The 18,470-nt window shown below is 41.4% G+C and overlaps 1 protein-coding gene across 3 annotated transcripts in view; it reads right to left on the bottom strand.

Annotated features, from left to right (window-relative positions):
* The window catches only part of HSPA12A (heat shock protein family A (Hsp70) member 12A), a 66,960-nt gene that overhangs the window by 36,893 nt on the left and 11,597 nt on the right, over nucleotides 1-18,470 (bottom strand). The window contains exons 1-3 of one of the 3 annotated variants that reach the window (XM_075757819.1): nucleotides 17,825-18,158; nucleotides 3,043-3,128; nucleotides 738-865 (exon numbers count right to left, since the gene is read on the bottom strand). In XM_075757819.1, the coding sequence (XP_075613934.1) occupies nucleotides 738-865; nucleotides 3,043-3,128; nucleotides 17,825-17,852 (242 nt within the window). In that variant the 5' untranslated portion in view covers nucleotides 17,853-18,158. Of the gene's footprint in view, nucleotides 1-737; nucleotides 866-3,042; nucleotides 3,129-17,824; nucleotides 18,159-18,470 lie in introns of those variants that run through there. The other 2 variants (XM_075757817.1, XM_075757818.1) reach the window with 2 other exon arrangements.

The following is an 18,470-nucleotide window of genomic DNA, read 5'->3' as shown; positions in this document are numbered from 1 at the left end:
TTAAAAATCAAAAACATCATAAAAATGGTTTGTAGGGAAATCCTTTGACGTACCTGTCATAATAGTTTTTGCATTTCTGATTGCATAGTACTGAATCTATCAAGAAATTAAAAAAAAGTGCTACAAAACAGCATCTAAAATTTGTCCCTTACATACATATAATACGTAACAGATTTCACATCAAAATTTAATTTTCACATTCATGCCTTTTGATTGCTTTATTTCTCAGTATCATTGGTTCGTTACCAGGGATTTGATTTGAATTTAATGCTAAAAAGGTTAAATCAGCCAAATGAACTACCAGTTTCTGGGTGCAAGTAACTAAGTGTGGTACACACAACTGTATGCAAGTATGATTCCAGGAGATGGGCAGCTCCTGGGAAATGCCATGACTCTTAATAAATGTGTAGTTTCTCTCAAACTGAGATAAGGGCATCTTGACTTAATAACTATCACTGCTCCATGAACAATTCTAAGTACTTGCTGATCCCTCCTTTTACTCATGTCATCTTGCAAACTCAGCAAAATAACAGAGAGTGCATGTGTTCACATTGATTATTAAAGCAAATTAGAATACAGTAAGATGCAACAAAAAACTGTAACCATGAGAAAGTTCTACACTGTGGTAACACTAGACAAATCTAGACACTTCAGGCTCCTGTAGAAAATATCTACAGCCACTGCAGACAATCCATGTTATCACGATCAAAAACTAAATGCTGCATTGCAGCCCTTACCTCATTACATGAATACATTCTGGTTCCTTGGTGAAGCTGTAGGCGTAGCCACTGGATGTTGTGCCAAAATCAATAGCCACAACAACAAGAAATAACTGTTCTACAGCATCATCTGCATCAGAGTCCTTCTGTTAAATAGCAGAAGCAAAACAGACACTGAGTCACTGATTAGAATGACTGCAACCTGTCTTACTCTTCAATATTTCTGCTCTCCGAGACATGCATATCTCTTCAGTGGAAATAAGGGCTTTAAAGCGGCATTTGTGACCCAAGTTGATACCAGAAAGCTCCACATTCCAATGGAAGTGGAAATTCAATATATAATTCAATGTATTTGCTGGAGCCTTTTGTACGTAACCTTCTGAATCATGAGTTTTTTTTCATACTCCTTTCTTGGAATAGCTATTATAATGTATCATTAAAACTTATGGCTAAACACTAGGTTATTGGTTTTGGGGCTGTTTGGTTTTTTTTTTCCTTAAATTGATCAACTGACGAATATGTTTATTTCCGTCAATGTGGTATATTTGGGACTTAATTTGGTGGTCTTAGGAGTTACCTATGTCACAAACTTGAACATGAAGTACTACTATCATTCCAAACTAGTAGAGACAGAACAACCCAAAATACAGCAATAAGCTTTATATCCCATGATATTTATTTATTTATGAAGAATTTACCTAACACTTACTTTGTAAGCACTACATTCATTCTTTCCTCCTGCCTGTGCTAGAACGTGGAAAGCTGTTCAGCTGCTCATAGTGAATTTGAATCCCTCTCCCTGCCTTTTACCTGCAATCCCTGAAAAGCACAGTCAAGGGCAACGTGGGAACTTTAACTAGAAGAGGTTGTAAGGGTTATGGTCCAAATCATAATGATGCGGTATAAAGCATGTCATGAACAAACAAGGAATTGTACCACTCCCCAGTATGCTGTTGCCTAACATAATCCTATATAAAGGAGGAATAAGTAATGAACAGTAAGGAACTACTATTCACATGCTGATGGCAGCTAAAGCACGAATAGCTTAGCAAGACAGGAAGAGAACAAGCTGGAACCACTGGTGTAAGGGCTATGTGCTACAGGAGCTAGATAGTGAAGGAGGGTAATACCCTCACCAGCACACACATCATTTTGGCAAAATCACCATGGAACAGACCTGTTGACCTATTACTACGCAGGTCATCTCTGAATCCCCCACCACTGCTGTCCAGCCTGTACTCCCGATAACATTTTGAAGCAATTGTTATCATGTTTTACAGAGGAACTGCCAAATGCCCTCGCTCTATGAGCAGTGTTCCACCATCTTGCTCGTGTATCTCTGGTATCTCCATGGCTGTTACTTCCAGCAACCTTCTATCGTACCCCTACATTTTCAACTTCAATCTTTTCAACTAGTGCAATATGTTATTTATATGTCTTCCTCGAAGAGTTTAAGGAACAAATCTAACTGAAAGAGGACATAAATTCATCAGTATGACAGAAGTAAAAGGGGAAGTTCTAGAGTATATGGAGAAAGAAGGGAATAAAAGCAAAAAAATTATGACAGAACTCTAGAAACCCTGAAGAGGGATGTTGTACAACTCTGAACTTGATTCAGAAAGTTGAGGAAGAAATCCACAAGGGTAGCAATGTGTTCTGAACATGATCCCTCGCAATATCAAGAAATGTATATACTGTATTAGAGATAACGCAGATGATCTTAAAAACAGATGGGACTTAGTTTTAATGGGAGTTTGTCGATAAAATAAACGTGATACATAATAGATTAAAACACACTACCATTATGGGACATTAGCTTGCTTCTAAAAGCTTACAGAGGTGGCTATTTTCCTAAGAAACTAAAACAGTTCTATTTTGACCCTCTCTCTCTCTATGCTGGAGGAGATTCTTTTCTCTGGGAATTCGGATTTTACTGTTGAATATCATATATCTATATATATCTCCTTTTTTTCTGAATAGAATGAGACTTTTCAGGAGCTGCCTAAACAAATCAGTGATAAAGACAGAGACAGAATTTGGCAACCCTGAGGACCAAGAAGCCCCTGTGTTTGATATAAAAATATACAGGAGCAAATTGATTAGCTCAGCAAGTAGACCAAAAAGAAGCAAAGCCGGGACCCCAATGAAATGAATGAGAGCTCTGTCACCAACTCCATTGTTACTAAAATTTCACTTAAGACTACAGGTAGCCTAAAAGGGATCACTATGGAATGAAATGACAACTTTCTAAAAAATTACATCAAATCAAACAGGCAGGAGAAAGTAATGTCAACGTACAGTTTGTTAAGAGTACATTTCTTACCACAATATGTGATGGAGACAGAGGAGTTATTCCAGGATCTCCCAAACTTTTGGCTGGTGATGAGTAAGCAGATGTAGAAACCGCATCTGAAAGGAAACAAAAATTCTTCAGTGTCAGTAAGCAGAATGAGTGGGATAAGATAGTTGCTTTGCATACTTCTACACTATTTTCCTGTTGTAACAAATCCGCTAAAAAAGAAAACAAATTCCACAGCCACCACATAAAATATATTTGTTGCCCTTACAACATGCTAAGACACAACAACTGCAGTTTTGGTTTTAAAATGTTTGTCCGACCTTCATCATTAACTTCCATTCTTTTGCCTATTACATTACCATGTATAATTTTAAAAGTCTTCCTAAATATATTCAGAAGTCATAGTTGACATAAGCAGCTTGAACACTATACACTAACATTAATGGCCTAAGATTTAAATGTGTGAATGTAGAAACTAAACATAAATTGTGAGATCAAAAAAGACAGACTCATTTTAAGAGAAAAAGAGGATTTTATATCAATTCGACAATGCTGTAAGTTGCAATTAGTCCATCATGAACCTTTATTCTGAAACTTTCCCAACATTGTCTCTGTTTTTATTCTTCAATACACTCTGCACTGAAACATCTTGCAGCTGTTAGTATTACTGCAGGACGGAATCCAGCTGGGAAAAATGAAAGTATTATTAACAAATCATCAAAGAAATATTTCTACCCTGCATACAATACTGAAATTTCATTTAAAGGAATATACCAAATGAGTGACAAATACTGTAATGTAGTGTTTGTATTTTTCCTTCTTATATTTACCCCATTGATGATAGAAAAGGAAACGGCTTAGTAAAATAATTAAGAAGTGATGACTCAGATGGATTTATATATAATATATTCTCTTATGAAGACTGCAATAATTTAGCAAAATGCAATGTAGAAAAGGTGCCACACACCCTGTCCATGCTCATGCCCATCTGCTCCCAAATTTGAGCCTTGAGTTTATTGAAGTCTCTGTAGAATATACGCTAATTAGATGTAAAGCAGAATTATTAAATAAGTCTCTGAAGATTAATACCCATAATAAATATTAAACAATAGATTTCAACATCTTTTTATTACCTACTTGGATGTATCACACAATAAAATGCATATTTATGTATAGCATGTAATTTCTAGACATGACTGACAAGTCAGAGCATTACTCTATGATGACACAGGAGCTGCCCTCCAAAAAAAACCAAACCTTAGAGCTACCTATTGAAGAATCCTGCTGTTCCTGGTAATCAAATATGTGGTTTTTCCCAGGGAGGATGCAAAAACTCTGCAGTAGGCAACTATGGGATAATCACAGAAAAATCATAGAAAAAAATCTTCCTCCAAATCTTAATATTGGTCTTGTAACAATGTTTATTTCAGTTTAAGTTATAATATGCATGTTGAGCCTGATCTTCAGAAGCATTTGCAGAAGCAAAATATTCACATTTCCTATACAACTTCTTCAAGAATATATTATGTTACTCCTCTTGTGGTAAAGTACAAAAAGCCACAGGCCAAGTACGGCAGACACAGAATCTGCTCAGTTTGTTAAGATATATTTGGTTCAGATGCTGTTATCAGCTTCTTTTGTGCAATTTCTTCCTCTTTTTAAAACAGATTAATTTTTGTACCATCAACATGGCATTCTTTGTAGAACTCAAGAACAATATTTAGCACAGGAAAAAAAGGGAATTAGTAACAAAACAGGTTCCTTGCATCCTGTCCTTGTTCCTGACTGGACCTGAACCAACACCTCCTGAGCAGACCAGGGCATCGCAATACTGACTCATCATCTTCGGAAACTGGTACATTTTCCCCACTTAGGATGCTGGCTTTGGAGCACAAAAATATAGACATCAAATCACTAGCTACGTGTTATCAGTGTTTCTCTTTGCTACTAATTCTTTTTGTTACCTGTTTCAGCACTCATGTTTCAGCAATCTATTTTCCAGCCTGTCTTCAGTTATCAGCCTGGGTGAACCTTGAGAAGTTATTTATAGCTCTATACACAACTCAGAAAATCCTGTGTGGCAGGATACACATTTTTGGTCTCTCAGATAGCAGTGGTTAAATAACCAGTGCAATATTCACATTCATCCAACAAAACAGTGCTAACTTGGATGGTGGTTTATCAAGAATTTGTTCAACCCAATTAACTTGACAATCCAGAGGTGTAAAATGTATACAAGCACATTCACTGTATCCACAAATATAAAAATATTTGCTAGTAAATAAAAAACGTTAAGCAGAGATCAGAGGTATGTCTTAGCTACCCATAGAACATGCCAGTTAAAACAGAAAATGGACTTAGAATCACAGCATTTAGGTTGGAAAAGACCTTTAAGATCACCGAGTCCAACCGTTTACCTGGCACTGCCAAGTCCACCACTAAACCATGTCCCTAAGCACCACATCTACACATCTTGTAAATACCTCCAGGTATGGCGATTCCATCATTTCCCTGGGCAGCCTGTTCCAATGCCTGACAACCCTTTTGGTGGAAAAATTTTTCCTAATATCCAATCTAAACCTCCGCTGGCGCAACTTGAGGCCGTTTCCTCTTGTCCTATCGCTTGTTACTTGGGAGAAGAGACCCACCCCCCACCTAGCTACAACCTCCTTTCAGGTAGTTGTAGAGCCTGTTTCATCAGATTTGTGCTCCAGACCCTTCACCAGCTTCGTTGCCCTTCTCCAGACAAGCTCCAGCACCCCGATGTCCTTCTTGTAGTGAGGGGCCCAAAACTGAACACAGTACTCGAGGTGCAGCCTCACCAGTGCCAAGTACAGAGGGATGATCACTGCCATGGTCCTGCTGGCCACACTATTTCTGATACAAGCCAGGATGATGTTGGCCGCCTTGGCCACCTGGGCACACTGCCGGCTCGCATTCAGCTGGCTGTCAAGCAACATCCCCAGGTCCTTTTCCACTGGGCAGCTTTCCAGCCACTCTTCCCCAAGCCTGTAGCATTGCATGCAGTTGTTGTGACTTAGATATTTTCATCAAAAATCTTTAAAACAAACTGTCCATTTCAGTTTCAGAACGCTCTTGAAAACTTATGCATAAAGGCTGGATTTGTGGAAGGGCTAACTTCTTCTAACCATCAACTGCTCAACCCTGCTTGAACGTTAAGCTCTTGGTGATTTAGCAGTATTTTTTAACCAGAGGAAAAAAATCCTTCCAAACCCATGATCATTTTGCACTGTATTCACTGCTGCTCCTGCAAAAACCCAGCTAAACAAAATAATGAGTCCTGTGTGCCACCAGCCTAGAGTTCTGTTGGATCAAGAAAGGAGTATCATGGAAGGCAATGCTAAAACCTCTAAAGTAGCAAACTAAAATTTTCACCAAAATGTCCTGTTAGAGAGATTTCGCTGTCATCTTGGCACAAGCAGCAGTTGCATTACACTGCAACTCATTTCATGAGACTACTAACTAATCATGTGCAATAACTGGGGCAGCCATAATTGCTATATTGTAACTCAGCTGTTAAAAGAGGCCCTGACACTGCCAGAGAGTTTGCAGAGCTAATAAGTGAATAAGCACGGTTCAGAATACTGGGAAGTTAAAAAGTCATTTATCAGAGTGGTTGGCATTTACAGAAAATGGCTTGCAAGCCAGTCACCCTGGATTTAATACCAAGATTTCTTCTAACAAGTATTGAAATAGTTGTTAAAAGCAAATTAAATTAGGAAATTTGTAACATTATACTATCTACCCTATCTAAACTGAATGGTTAAAATATACTTGTGCATATGGGAGCTTTTGTAATTGTGTGTCACAGTTCTTATAACTCTGTCCTTACGAGCAGTAAATGCATGGATATTCCAGAAAGAGCTGGATATATAAAAATCTCTTATTTCTAAAGGACTGTGATTGGCTGATCTGAAAGGAAAAAAAGCACCTGTTCCAAGCCAGGGAATGGGAAAAGAGTTGCAAGGAACCTGATTTGCAATCATGCAACAAAAAAGAATATCTAGCCTTCATGAGTAAATTCCTCTTCTTAACAATTTAAAAAGATGTCCAGGATAGCACCATGGTATTTAGAACAGTTCTTAGAAGCAGGATGACTTGTTAAGGCTTCTGTAATGAAAAAACACAATCAAGTAGTGTCCCACGTAGTTCAAGTTCCATCGTTACCTCCCATGTTTACCAAGGGTGTCTATCTGTGTCAAACTATGCACTATGAAAAAAACCATGCAGCTAAACAACATGCGTTAAATAAACATTTCATTCTTCACAATTTGCATGCCAAAATAAATGGAGGAATTTGATTTAGAATCCTAATTATATTAAGTTTTCAAATACTTATACCAATATTTAAAATAGTCTTCCAAGTATGATGCCAATTTGTTGAATAGAAACTTTTTATTTATTTATGAAACAATAATAAGAACATTAACCTGAAATATGACTGTCTACATCAGGGGGTTGGGTAATTTAAGTAAATGTGTATAGAATTACAATTTCTGACTTCAGTCCTAATCTAAGCAATTGCCAAAGAACACCTTGTGCATTTTCAAGGAGACCAGAAGAGGAAGGTAAAATAGAGAAGACTCCCTTTTTCAGCATTTTTTTTTTTAACATTGAAAGGGTTCTATCTGATTTGCAAATCCCTACGCAATTACAGAACTGGTAAAATTATGAGATCAGCAGATAGTGTATTAATAATGAATTATGTCCATTATCAAATTAGCTGCAATTTCTGGTTTAGCAGATTTAATTTAAATTACTCCTTCTCATCTAAACACATGCAAGAGTTTATTTTCTCTGGTCTCCTGCAATAGCCAATCAGTTTAGCTTTTTTTCGTTTTCAGTAAATGGTCAGTCACATTCTAAATTTACAACTTACCTGACAACAAAATGCTACGAAGGATTAACCTTTAAGTGTCACAGAATACAGAGTAAAAGCAAAGTCCACAGCATTTAGAAAAAAATAGCTGATGTAGTGTGAACATTTCACTAATAGCATGTTCAGCTGAATCTGATTTTCTAAGAGATCTAGAGAGGAGGACCAAGCTCATTATTTAATTAGAAAGATCAGTTAATGGCAGCTCATCTCCTCTGGAAGGCTATCAGTCTGTTCTGAATATTTGGGAACCCCTGCCATGCATTCCTATTCAGGATCAGATAAATGAGTTTTAGTGAACCACTGAAAGTATCAGACATGGACCACTATGGTCCCAGATCATCTGTTTTAACACAGCAGACTTAAAACTGCTTTAAGAAAGATCACTGCTAAACCTCACAGTCACAAGTCACTAAGGTGGTACTACAACAAATTCTTTTTCACCAGCTACATAAAGTTTTCTCTTTTCTATTAAGGTTAAATATTTAATAAAAGCTGAATTTATGTAATTCAGCTACACCAGGCATCAGCAAAATTTTCTGCTTCATATATTAGGGAAATTGTTCATTTCAACAGCAGAGTGACATGCCATAGCAGTGGACTCTCTGCTAACAGAAGGCTCCCTGCAACTGAAGTAACATGGACAACAGATAAGCTAAAGTTTTTGTAAGTGTGTATTGTCTCTAAGTAAGAATTTAAAAAGACAAGTAAAAGCAGGAATTCAGGAAGCAGGATATGCTGCTCAACAGCATAAAGCACAGAAATGCAGTCAGGTCAGGGAAGGGGGGAAATATGTCTCATATCACCAGTTTATTATATGGAAAAGAAACAACTTAAAAAAAAAAAAAAAGGAAGAAATAAGACATCAAGCCCTAAGTCTGCCCTCAGAAACCCCAATGTGGACCTTTTCAGACACATTCTGCAGTATTTTAGAGTCATGCCTACAAAACGGAAGGCTTGGCCGGGAGAGAAGTGTACTGTCCGAACCTTTGCAGACCTCGCTTCCAAGTAATGATGAACGGACTCATCACGGTCTGTATCTCCTACAGCTGTTTTGCAAACCAGAAAATAGGCAGCATCACTATGAAATCACCTCTCTGTAAGAAAATGCCTGAACACTAGTGTGTATGTTATATGCCACTCAACGTATCTTAGGTTCTTTTCTATTTCTATCCTGCCACGGTGGCCACAAACCCAACACTTGCTAATTAAACTCTTCTCATGATTTTCTGAATAAACAATAGGATCAATACCATTCCCTATCTCAAATCGTACTTCTAGCATTTTAAGAAGTGCTTTCACAATAAGTCTTTTCTTTTTTTTTTTTTTTTCCCAATTCATAATATACAATAAATGAATTCCAGGCAGATCTGAGCCTCTGGCTGAGCTTGAGGACCCACTGGGAAGACCTAGATACCACACCTTTGCCAGGCTCTCCCAAACTCCCAACTGAGTATGCCGACGGTACAACACCCTGCCTCAAAAGGAAAGCTGCAATAACTCTTCTTGATTTGTATAATGCATATCCACTGTTCTACATGCCAAATCTGTTCAGCCTCTCAGTTATTTGTAGGTTGATGAACCAGATACACAGGGTAAGTCAGGATGCATTAGACCTACTAAAAATGCCACTATTGCAGCTGATCTTTATGGGTCCAATAAATCCAAGTTAACTGAATTTACCATGCACATACTGATCATTTGCACAGATCAAACATTTGCACATATCTGATAGCCATTTTTCTGGCATTTCCAGCCATCCAGCAGCTGATAAGAGTGATTGCTACGTGTAGCTATGATCTCAGGTTGCTGGTCATACCCAAATCTTAGTCAAATTCTTCATTTTCCATTCAGGCAGTATCTCTGGACTTAAAAAAAAATAAAAATAATAAAAAAAGATGTACTGAGTGAAATACGGGTATAGGGTAGCCATCAGGTAATAAAAGAATGGAATTACAAATATTGTTTTTCATTCAAAACATTGTATATCATTTTGAGCATCAATAATAATTTTGTTGCAAGAAAAGCTTGCTAATGGTGTTTGCACAGCAGGAAAGGAAGGGTTTATCATATTGGTATTAGCTGGCCACTGCTGCACTGATGAAGAAAACCTTATTCAGCTTTTCCTATTGCTGAGATTTTGCTTTGCATTAAGCACAAAACATCACAGCTTCCAAATATAACATGACAACCTAGAGCATTTTACTGCAAATACAAAGATGGCCTTTGAAAATAATTATAGAACAAAAAAAGAGAGACAGAGAGAAGCAAATACAAAAAACCCACTTAAAATATTCTTATGCGCAATGAAAAGATCCCGTATTTCATATCAGAAAGAAGAACCTTCTGTTCCTACTGAAACCAAAGACACCACTGCTATTACCATCAATGGAATCAGAGTTCTTTGTTTTAAAATGCCAGTAGGCATCCAGCTGGTTTGCTGAAGACTGCAATACATTTCCCTTCTACGAATATGGCCATAGCTAATCTCTCATACAAATCCAAGTTTCCTGATACCCTTTCATAACAATTGGTCACCCAAAGAGCTGGTATTCATTGCATTGATACCAATTAAAACACAGTGATTTCCTAAGTCAAAAATCTCCCAACGCTTTAGGTAAAATTCTAAAAATAAGGCATGTTCCTCATTACAGTTTTGACCTTTCTCACTTATGCTTTTACATTGCCTCCCATCATGATTACAGTTTGATTGGAGGAATTACTTTACTTGCTATCAAGCTTTCTAACTTAATTTAAGTTTTTAACATTATTGTTAAGAGTATCAAAAACCAACCCTAGGTTCATCCCATCACTCACTCTGTGGATAATATTAGTTTTCCTGCACCTCACCAGCAAAGGGAAAGCAAAAGCACTACCTGTTTTCTGTGAACTTTAAATTAAGATTAAAGAAACACACAAGAACTTGCAATAACCTTCTGAAAATGCCACATGGGTTACATTCACTTCTCCTCTTTTTGACAAGATGTAGGCTAAACTATTTTACCTAGATTTGGTCTGACCTCGCTAATGCTCGGTAAGCTGGACTAAACCAGACCTATTATGCTCCCGTGCATACTTCACAACTGGGTCTGTAAAGCCTCAGCCAGATCCTTACCAATAGCTAAGTCTAACTTAAAGTTGCCTTAAATTCAAACCCATTCACCATCTGCACTGTAAGGTCTTAAATCCAGCTCCACCTTGAATGACCCAAGAGCTTTCCCTGTTCCCACTTGCTCAGAATCTGCTCACACCGCAAGCCTGGGGTTTTGGGGACTCACCAGTGGCACCTTGTAGTGATCGCTCTCTGCCTAGATTCCAGCTCTTGCACACCCATGCACTACTGCCAGGAGAGACAAAACTGATTGTGGTTTACATCTTGAAGAGGGCAGGCTGCATGTTGTAGTAAAGGTATGTTAACAGCAGATTTTGCAGCTGCATGTTGTAGTAAAGGTATGTCTCAGGATGCAATTGTATCCTGCAAACAACACAATCCTAGATTTACCTTTCTAGATCACGATATTCAAAGGAATATTCTTCAGAGACTGGATAAGAATTACTGTTCAGCTTTTCTGGACTGTGCGTCCAGCACACAGGACTAAGAACATTTTTATTTATTTTATTTAGTTATCAAGTATATCATAGATTTATGAAGTATCTTGTAATGCATCAAGCTGGATGAATGCAGTGGCTCCTTTTTCTTAAAACATGAATTAGGAAAAATACTTGAAAATGTTTGTTGTCTTCATTTTGACAATCTTCAGGAATGCCAAACATGATTCACATATTTGTAGAGTCTTGACAAGAGAAAACAAACCTCTTGCGGTCCATGCACCCCCCCAAAAAAAAGATCCAAAGAAAGAGGGAGACAGGGTAAAAAGAATAGCCAAACTAGAATAATCATTACTTCTCATAGTAGTCAGCATGAGTGATGCTATATATAAATCCCTTGATATCCTTCAAGGCTATTAAACCTGACTTTGTTCAAAGATGGGAAAATAAGAGAAGATTAGTTGTTGCAAAACTGCAAAAATTGGTATCACATTTGACAATTCATTAGCAAAGTCATCTGTGAATCCATAGTCTATGGCTACTGATTTAGCTTCTGAATGACGCTTTATAGCTAAATCAAAAGCAGGTTTGTATTTCTTTATTCTCTTTATTTTACAATCTTGAAAACAGATCAGGTATCAGGCTTAAAGGAAAATACCTTATGAGGAGAGAAGCCATGGATAGAAGAAAGTACTTGTTTAGGATTTGTAAAGCAGATGACAAAACCCATGCAATCACCAACCAAAATCCATTTCCAGAGGTTTTTATATTAGCAACCATCAGGCTTACATTCAAACACCAGGACTACACATACACATCACATGGAGAACACTGACCAGCCAGATAATCAGCTGCTAAGTTACATGGTCATGGCAACAAGCAGATGGTATGGCCAGCAAAGGAGTTCCTATGCCTAAAATCATAACAAGAGCATAGCTGAGTAAGCATGAGAGCTGCTACAAAAGGGTGATTTTTGAATGCAGCAGTTCCATAATGACAATACTGAAAGCTTTTGTGAACGGCATGCCCTGCCGTTCTGATTACGGCATGTGCTCTACTAAGGTATCCATGGAAACTTGAGGAAGAGATGTTAAATTTGTTGGATCTGTTTGGCACCAGGGAACGGGGCTAGGTTCCAGTCAGCCTAGTATAACCACAGGTATTTTGACATTTAGGCATGGAGAAAGCATCAAGAATCTTCAAATGATGATGAAATCCACAAGACCAAATCGTCACAGGAATGCATTTCCTAAGCAATGACTAGGAGGTGGCAAGGATATACTAAAGAAGCTGTGATTTTAATATTGTTATTATCTCTTAACAGAGGAAAATAGCCCAATCGCTGTAACGAGGAGACAGACAGTCAAATACCCATTCTTCGGACCTCACAGGGAACAGGAACAAAGAAAGCGTGAATACAGACACACGGAGCCTCGCGAGGAAAGTCTGCGTGGCACAGGTGGACATGGAGCACTCGGCACTGTAAAACCCTTCAAGATAAACTGCTTCAACCCCAGAGAGCGGTCCTGAGAAGTGCTAAGAACATAAGATGTATCCAAAACCAGACAAATCGAAGCAGTGCTCCCAGACTATTCCCTATGGGAGAAGGAAGTAGCATAAGGAGAACAATTTACATTTGCCTCCTTCCCCAAGGAAACCAGTGCAGGTTGGGTGGCCTCCTGCAATAGAGTTTTTCTTCAGAGAGAGTAAGTGAATAAACTCCCTCAGATGACATGAAATTACTGCTCTGAAAATCCATTCACATACACACTTCTTTCTGGACTGCAAGTGGCAAGAATTACTAGAAACATTTCTCAATATTCCTTGGAAACTGCATCTGCAGAGCCCAGTCTGAGAGTGTGACTCAGGCACTGAGGAATTACTGGCCGAAGAAACAGCAGCTGTAAGAAAAACCCTCTCCAGGTCTCCTGTTCTTGTAAATTAAGATGCCTTTAGAACTGATCTGTGTGCCCAGAGCCCTGCAAATCAATCACGATACAGCTACTCATTTGGGCCAGCGAGCACCAAATGACTCTCACGCAGGACAAGATCACAGCAGTATGCCGATGATGGGGCACATCAATGCAGTTGGTAAAGCTGCTCTCTGATGTCCTTGACACACCCTGATGCAGTCCTGAGGAAGGATATTTAGCCAAGTCCTTAGTAAAGAACAAAGGCTTTCTAGCCTGAATGCTGGCCTCCATATTCTGAGTATTTTAGTTTATTTATTAGCTTACTTTATTAGAATTGACTGCATTTTCCTTTTCATTTATGTGAAAACCTTTCTCAAATCTCTCCAAGACAGGCTTTGAAGGAATTTCCTGCTTTAATACGTATTACTTACACAGATCGCCACTGCCATCCTAATTTTAAAACACTGCAAAGGCACTGCTTTAGTGGTAGTTATGGCAAAATTTAAAACTCGCATTTGTTTATTTTAAATGCACAACACTGTGTTTCTTAACAGCACGGCACGTGGGCCATAGCTGACATATTTTGAGTAATGAGAGTTATGGAATGTTCTTTTTAAGACCAAAAACGTGCCTGATCGCTGAGAGGAGGCAGTTTCAGTTTAATGACCCAGGAGCCAGAACATTTGTCACAGTGAAGAAGACAGAGTCTGCAGGTATGTCACAGGCATTTCAGATCATTCAAGTTCAGACTTAGCAGCAGCGTTCCCTCAGCGCAACACCAACATCTGTGGCCTTACATCACCAAACAGCTGCACACTCTTCAGTAAAACATCTGTGAAGCGAGTGTACCATTTCCAATCACGACTGATGGACTTCAGAGCTCATTCCTGAAACAAATTCCGAGTCCTGGTACCTCTCACCATTGGAAAAATACAGCTGAACAAGCCTGCACGACAGTGATACAACCTGGGGTTTTACCCATTTCTGTTTTCAGCTAGCAAGACTGTTTAATAGAAAAGTGATAAGTACCATACAGAAGCTGAATAAATAAGCAACTGAAGTAATTTATGGATAGACAAAATACTCTAAAGATTTCACTAAGCTGCATATGGAAAATGTCAACATCTACTTTACAAAAAAAAAAAATAAAAAAGGAATAGATCCAAACTCCCCCAAAAGGTCATGTCACTGCATACCTAATTAAGGTCATGACTGTTCCTGTTCTCCTACTTGGAAGTAGGATCATTTGAGTGCATTGGTTTTAATTCCTTTCACATTTTCCCTCACCGTTTACTGAGAGCCAGCACAGCTTTTTTTAAATACCCAAAAAAGCCAATTTGCTCCTTCACAATACCTACAGACTAAAACAGCCACAGGGAGAAGTTTCTAAAATGATAAATGGTGTGCTCTTTGAAGTCAAACACTTGTGAAATCCCATCTGACAGATCATCAAAAGGCAGAACCAATTCAAGTACAGAAAATGGAGGTGATGGGATCCTTTGGATGTTAATTGTTTAAAGTAAGAAGTATATTTTTAAGATTTTTTTTTAAGAAAGGGAATGTTGTTTGGTGCAATTATAGATAGAATAAGCTACATCATTGTAGAGGACAGCAAAAAGGCAACTAATCACCCAGAACAGGTTACAGGAATATGGAACTGGAAATTTTAAAATATTTGACCACATCTGTAGCTTTGAAAGGAAAAAAAAAATCCACTTAATTGCAACAGCAGATATGACGTTCAGAAGGGGCCTTAAAAATTTCAACTGCATTTCCATGAAAGTGGGAGAAGTTGGCCGTGGCAGGTCACATCAACTCAGTGGAAAAAAAAAAAAACAAAACCAAAAACATTTGGCAGAAAAGAGCACAAGATGAGACACCAGTCAACTCACATATAACCCCAACCACCAGTGACATGGTCAGAAAGCGAAATAGATCCTAAATCTTGACATGCAGGGATCAAGTCTTTTGTAGTTAAGGCAGTGTTCTGGTCTTCCTGCACAGAACTGCCTCCTGAATGCTGCTCTAACTTGATCCAACATCCGAGACCACAGCAACCTGTTCCAGCTCCTGGTGACAGTTGTGTTTGAGACATATCCTGGTCACACCCTCTAGACTAGGGCAAAGCCCCCCTACACCATATGTGTGCATCAGCTAAATCCACCTCTGGACAGAGCCAACCTCCTGGGGCCTCACTACAGCTGACTGCAGCTTTGGGAAACTTTGCAGGTACAGAGCAGGGCTGCTCTGTTGAACACCAGCTGCTGTCCCAGTGGGAATGAACTAAATATTCAGCCTGAAAGCTTATAGGGTGACAGTACCATAAATGAAAACTTGTTGGCTGAATCAGCATCACCCAATTATGAGCCAATGGCTTTAAAAACGCTAAAAGTCAATATAATTAGAAGCTTTACATGCAACAGCTCCTGGCTATGAACAATTTCATCCAGGCTCACACTAACCAAACTGCAGATACCGCAATGCTGTGCTAACTGAAGCTATAAAAATGATTGGCAGGCACTGCATACAACACAGCTATTTTACATGCAGACATTTCTTTTACGCATTGTACTATGCTGCAATAAGGGGCTGCAGCTTCAGTACTGTCAATACAACACCACTCACTAAATCACATTTTATCCCTGAAGCCTTTTTTTCCTCTGATAGCTTCAGCATTCCAGTGTGTGGAAAGAACATAAAGATTTCTGGCACAACAAATCATTGCTTTACTACGTGGTCTTCTGTCTTCTAATAAAATCCCTCCTGCGTAGATTCTCCCTATGTCACAAATTACTTAATTTTAGCGTTACATCGCACTAACCTTGCAACTTTGCAGAAAACAAAACACAACACCCTGTCACCTAAAAGACAAATGACTCTGTCAGTCTGTTCCTCCGTTTGCATGCTAGAAAATTGTTACAGGTTACCTCAAACCAGACAGACATTAGAGACTTTATTTAGGAGGCACTGAGAGAACATTTAGATGAGGGGGTGGGAAGGGAATCCAGCAGAGCAGGTCATCTTGAACATTCAACTAGTTTCTAAGTATTGTTATATGGGGTTTTTAAAATGGATACTTTATGACTCTTTTATGCTACCTGCACTGCAATTCAGCTATTTTATTCAAAATATTCCCCAAATCTCATTATGATCCATAGAAACTCAACCTCTTAAGTTTCCCCATACATTACTGCCAGCACCTTAGGCTCGACATTACAGTTTCCTCAAATCTTTGCAGCATACATTGAGGAAGAAGGGATGGAGAGATCAAATGAAATCAGGCTGAGTCTGCATTTCCCTTAGGGTTATTCATCCATATCATTTGTATCCTAGGAACCCTCTTCCCTCCCCCAGTTCCCTTCCCACACAAGGAGAGACCACCCCTGCCCTGCAAAGACTATTATTTTCATCAGGCATGGTGTAATCACAAATGGACCAAAACCACAGAATCCTTGTTTCAAGCAAAACAAGATTCAGATCATCTCAGCTCGTATGTCAAGTTTGCAAACTCAGAGACCCGCAGACCCGTTAACATAGTAAAAAGGACCCACTCGGGTTTTATCCCACCCCTACACCTCGTTGGGAGCTCTCTGGTCCCCGAGGCAGTGCCAGGATGCTAAGGCTAGCCTCCCATCCCAGACAGCACTGTCTCTCCCACCGAGCTACCAGGTCCTTCTTTTTCAGTGCCACAGGCTACTCGCTAAAAAGGGTGCCTTCCTTTATTTCACCATCAGCCCCTGATTTCCAGCCCAAGCCCTCCCCCTTCTCTCCCGGGATGTTGCTGGGGAGACCCCGACCCGCGGGGAGGACGAGCCACAAAGGGCCCCCCCCCCCCCCCCGCCGGGAGAGATGCTGCACCGCCCCGCCGGGCCGCGCCCGCCGCACAGCACCGGCGCCCGGGCACGACGCCCGCCCCGGCGATGCCGCTGCATTGTTTTTTCACCTGGATCCCCTCCCGGTCTGCTGCAGCGGCTCCCCCCGGGGACGGCACGTGATGAGCCGCGGCAGCTCCGCAGCGGGCGGGGGGTTCCGCGGGGCTGAGCTCCGCAGCGAGCCACCCCCACCCCCCCCGCTGCCGCAGCCGTCGCCTGCCCGCAGGGACATCCCCCCCACGCCGCGCCCGCACCCCGCCGGGGAAGCGAGGGGGGGCTGGCGGCCCGGCCCCACGCCGCGCCGCGGCCGCCCTGCCTGCGCGGACGCAGCCGGGGCGGCGGGGCCGGCACCGCCGCCGGGACATTGTCTGCCGCCTCCCCGCCTTCCCGTCCTCCGGACGGGGCTCCGGCTCCAGATCATTTCCCCCGATAAGCCGGGGCCGCTCCGCCGGGCCGGGCCGGAGGAGCTCCCGGGCTCTGCCGCGCCCGCCGCCGGTAGCGCTCCTGCATTGCGGCGGGGGCCTGGCGGGAGCGGGACCGCGCTCGGCCGCGGAGCACCGCCGCTCCCCCCTTACCTGCGGCACTGCTCTCCGTCTCCGACATGGCCCGGCCGCCCGCCGCCGCCCCGCGGCTCTCTGCACGCCGCGCCGCACTCACTACACACGCCGAGGCATGGGCCGGCGGCAGAGCTGCGCTGCGCTGCACACCCCGGGGGAGGCTCCGCTCCTTCCTCTCGTCCCCACCCCGTTGCGCCTTCCTGCAGACGGTGCAGAGAGCCCAAGGGAAGCCTCTCCGCTTGACCCGGCGCTGACAGGCTTCCCGCGCAGGCTGCGGGGCTGCGCAGCCCCTCCCCGCCCGCTTCCCGCAGCCGCACAAGGAACCCAAGGCTGCGGCTGCTGCTCGGAAGCGGCGGGGCGCTCGGCGGGGCGGGGGGGGTGTGAGCTCCGAAGGGCAGCCCAGCCCAGCCCAGCCCCAGATGCGAATTTCACGGCTACTGAAGCAGAAAAACCCTCACGGTGACAGCTATAAAAAGAGCACCCCTTCCGCGGCCGAAAGTGACACCCTGCCTCATCCGCGTGCGCTAGGAAAAGGGTTCAGCAGTCCTGCTAGAGACAGAGCCGTGGCGCTTGCCACGGTTATGCTGGTCGGTTGCCTTCAGGTTGTCAGGGGTGTAGGCACAGATAATCTGCACAGTCAGAGATCATTAACAGGTCCCCCAAA

This window comes from Balearica regulorum, chromosome 7 (genome assembly GCF_011004875.1).
Source record: "Balearica regulorum gibbericeps isolate bBalReg1 chromosome 7, bBalReg1.pri, whole genome shotgun sequence".
Taxonomy (NCBI): Eukaryota; Metazoa; Chordata; class Aves; order Gruiformes; family Gruidae; genus Balearica; species Balearica regulorum.
This window is presented reverse-complemented; position numbering and strand designations above follow the sequence as displayed.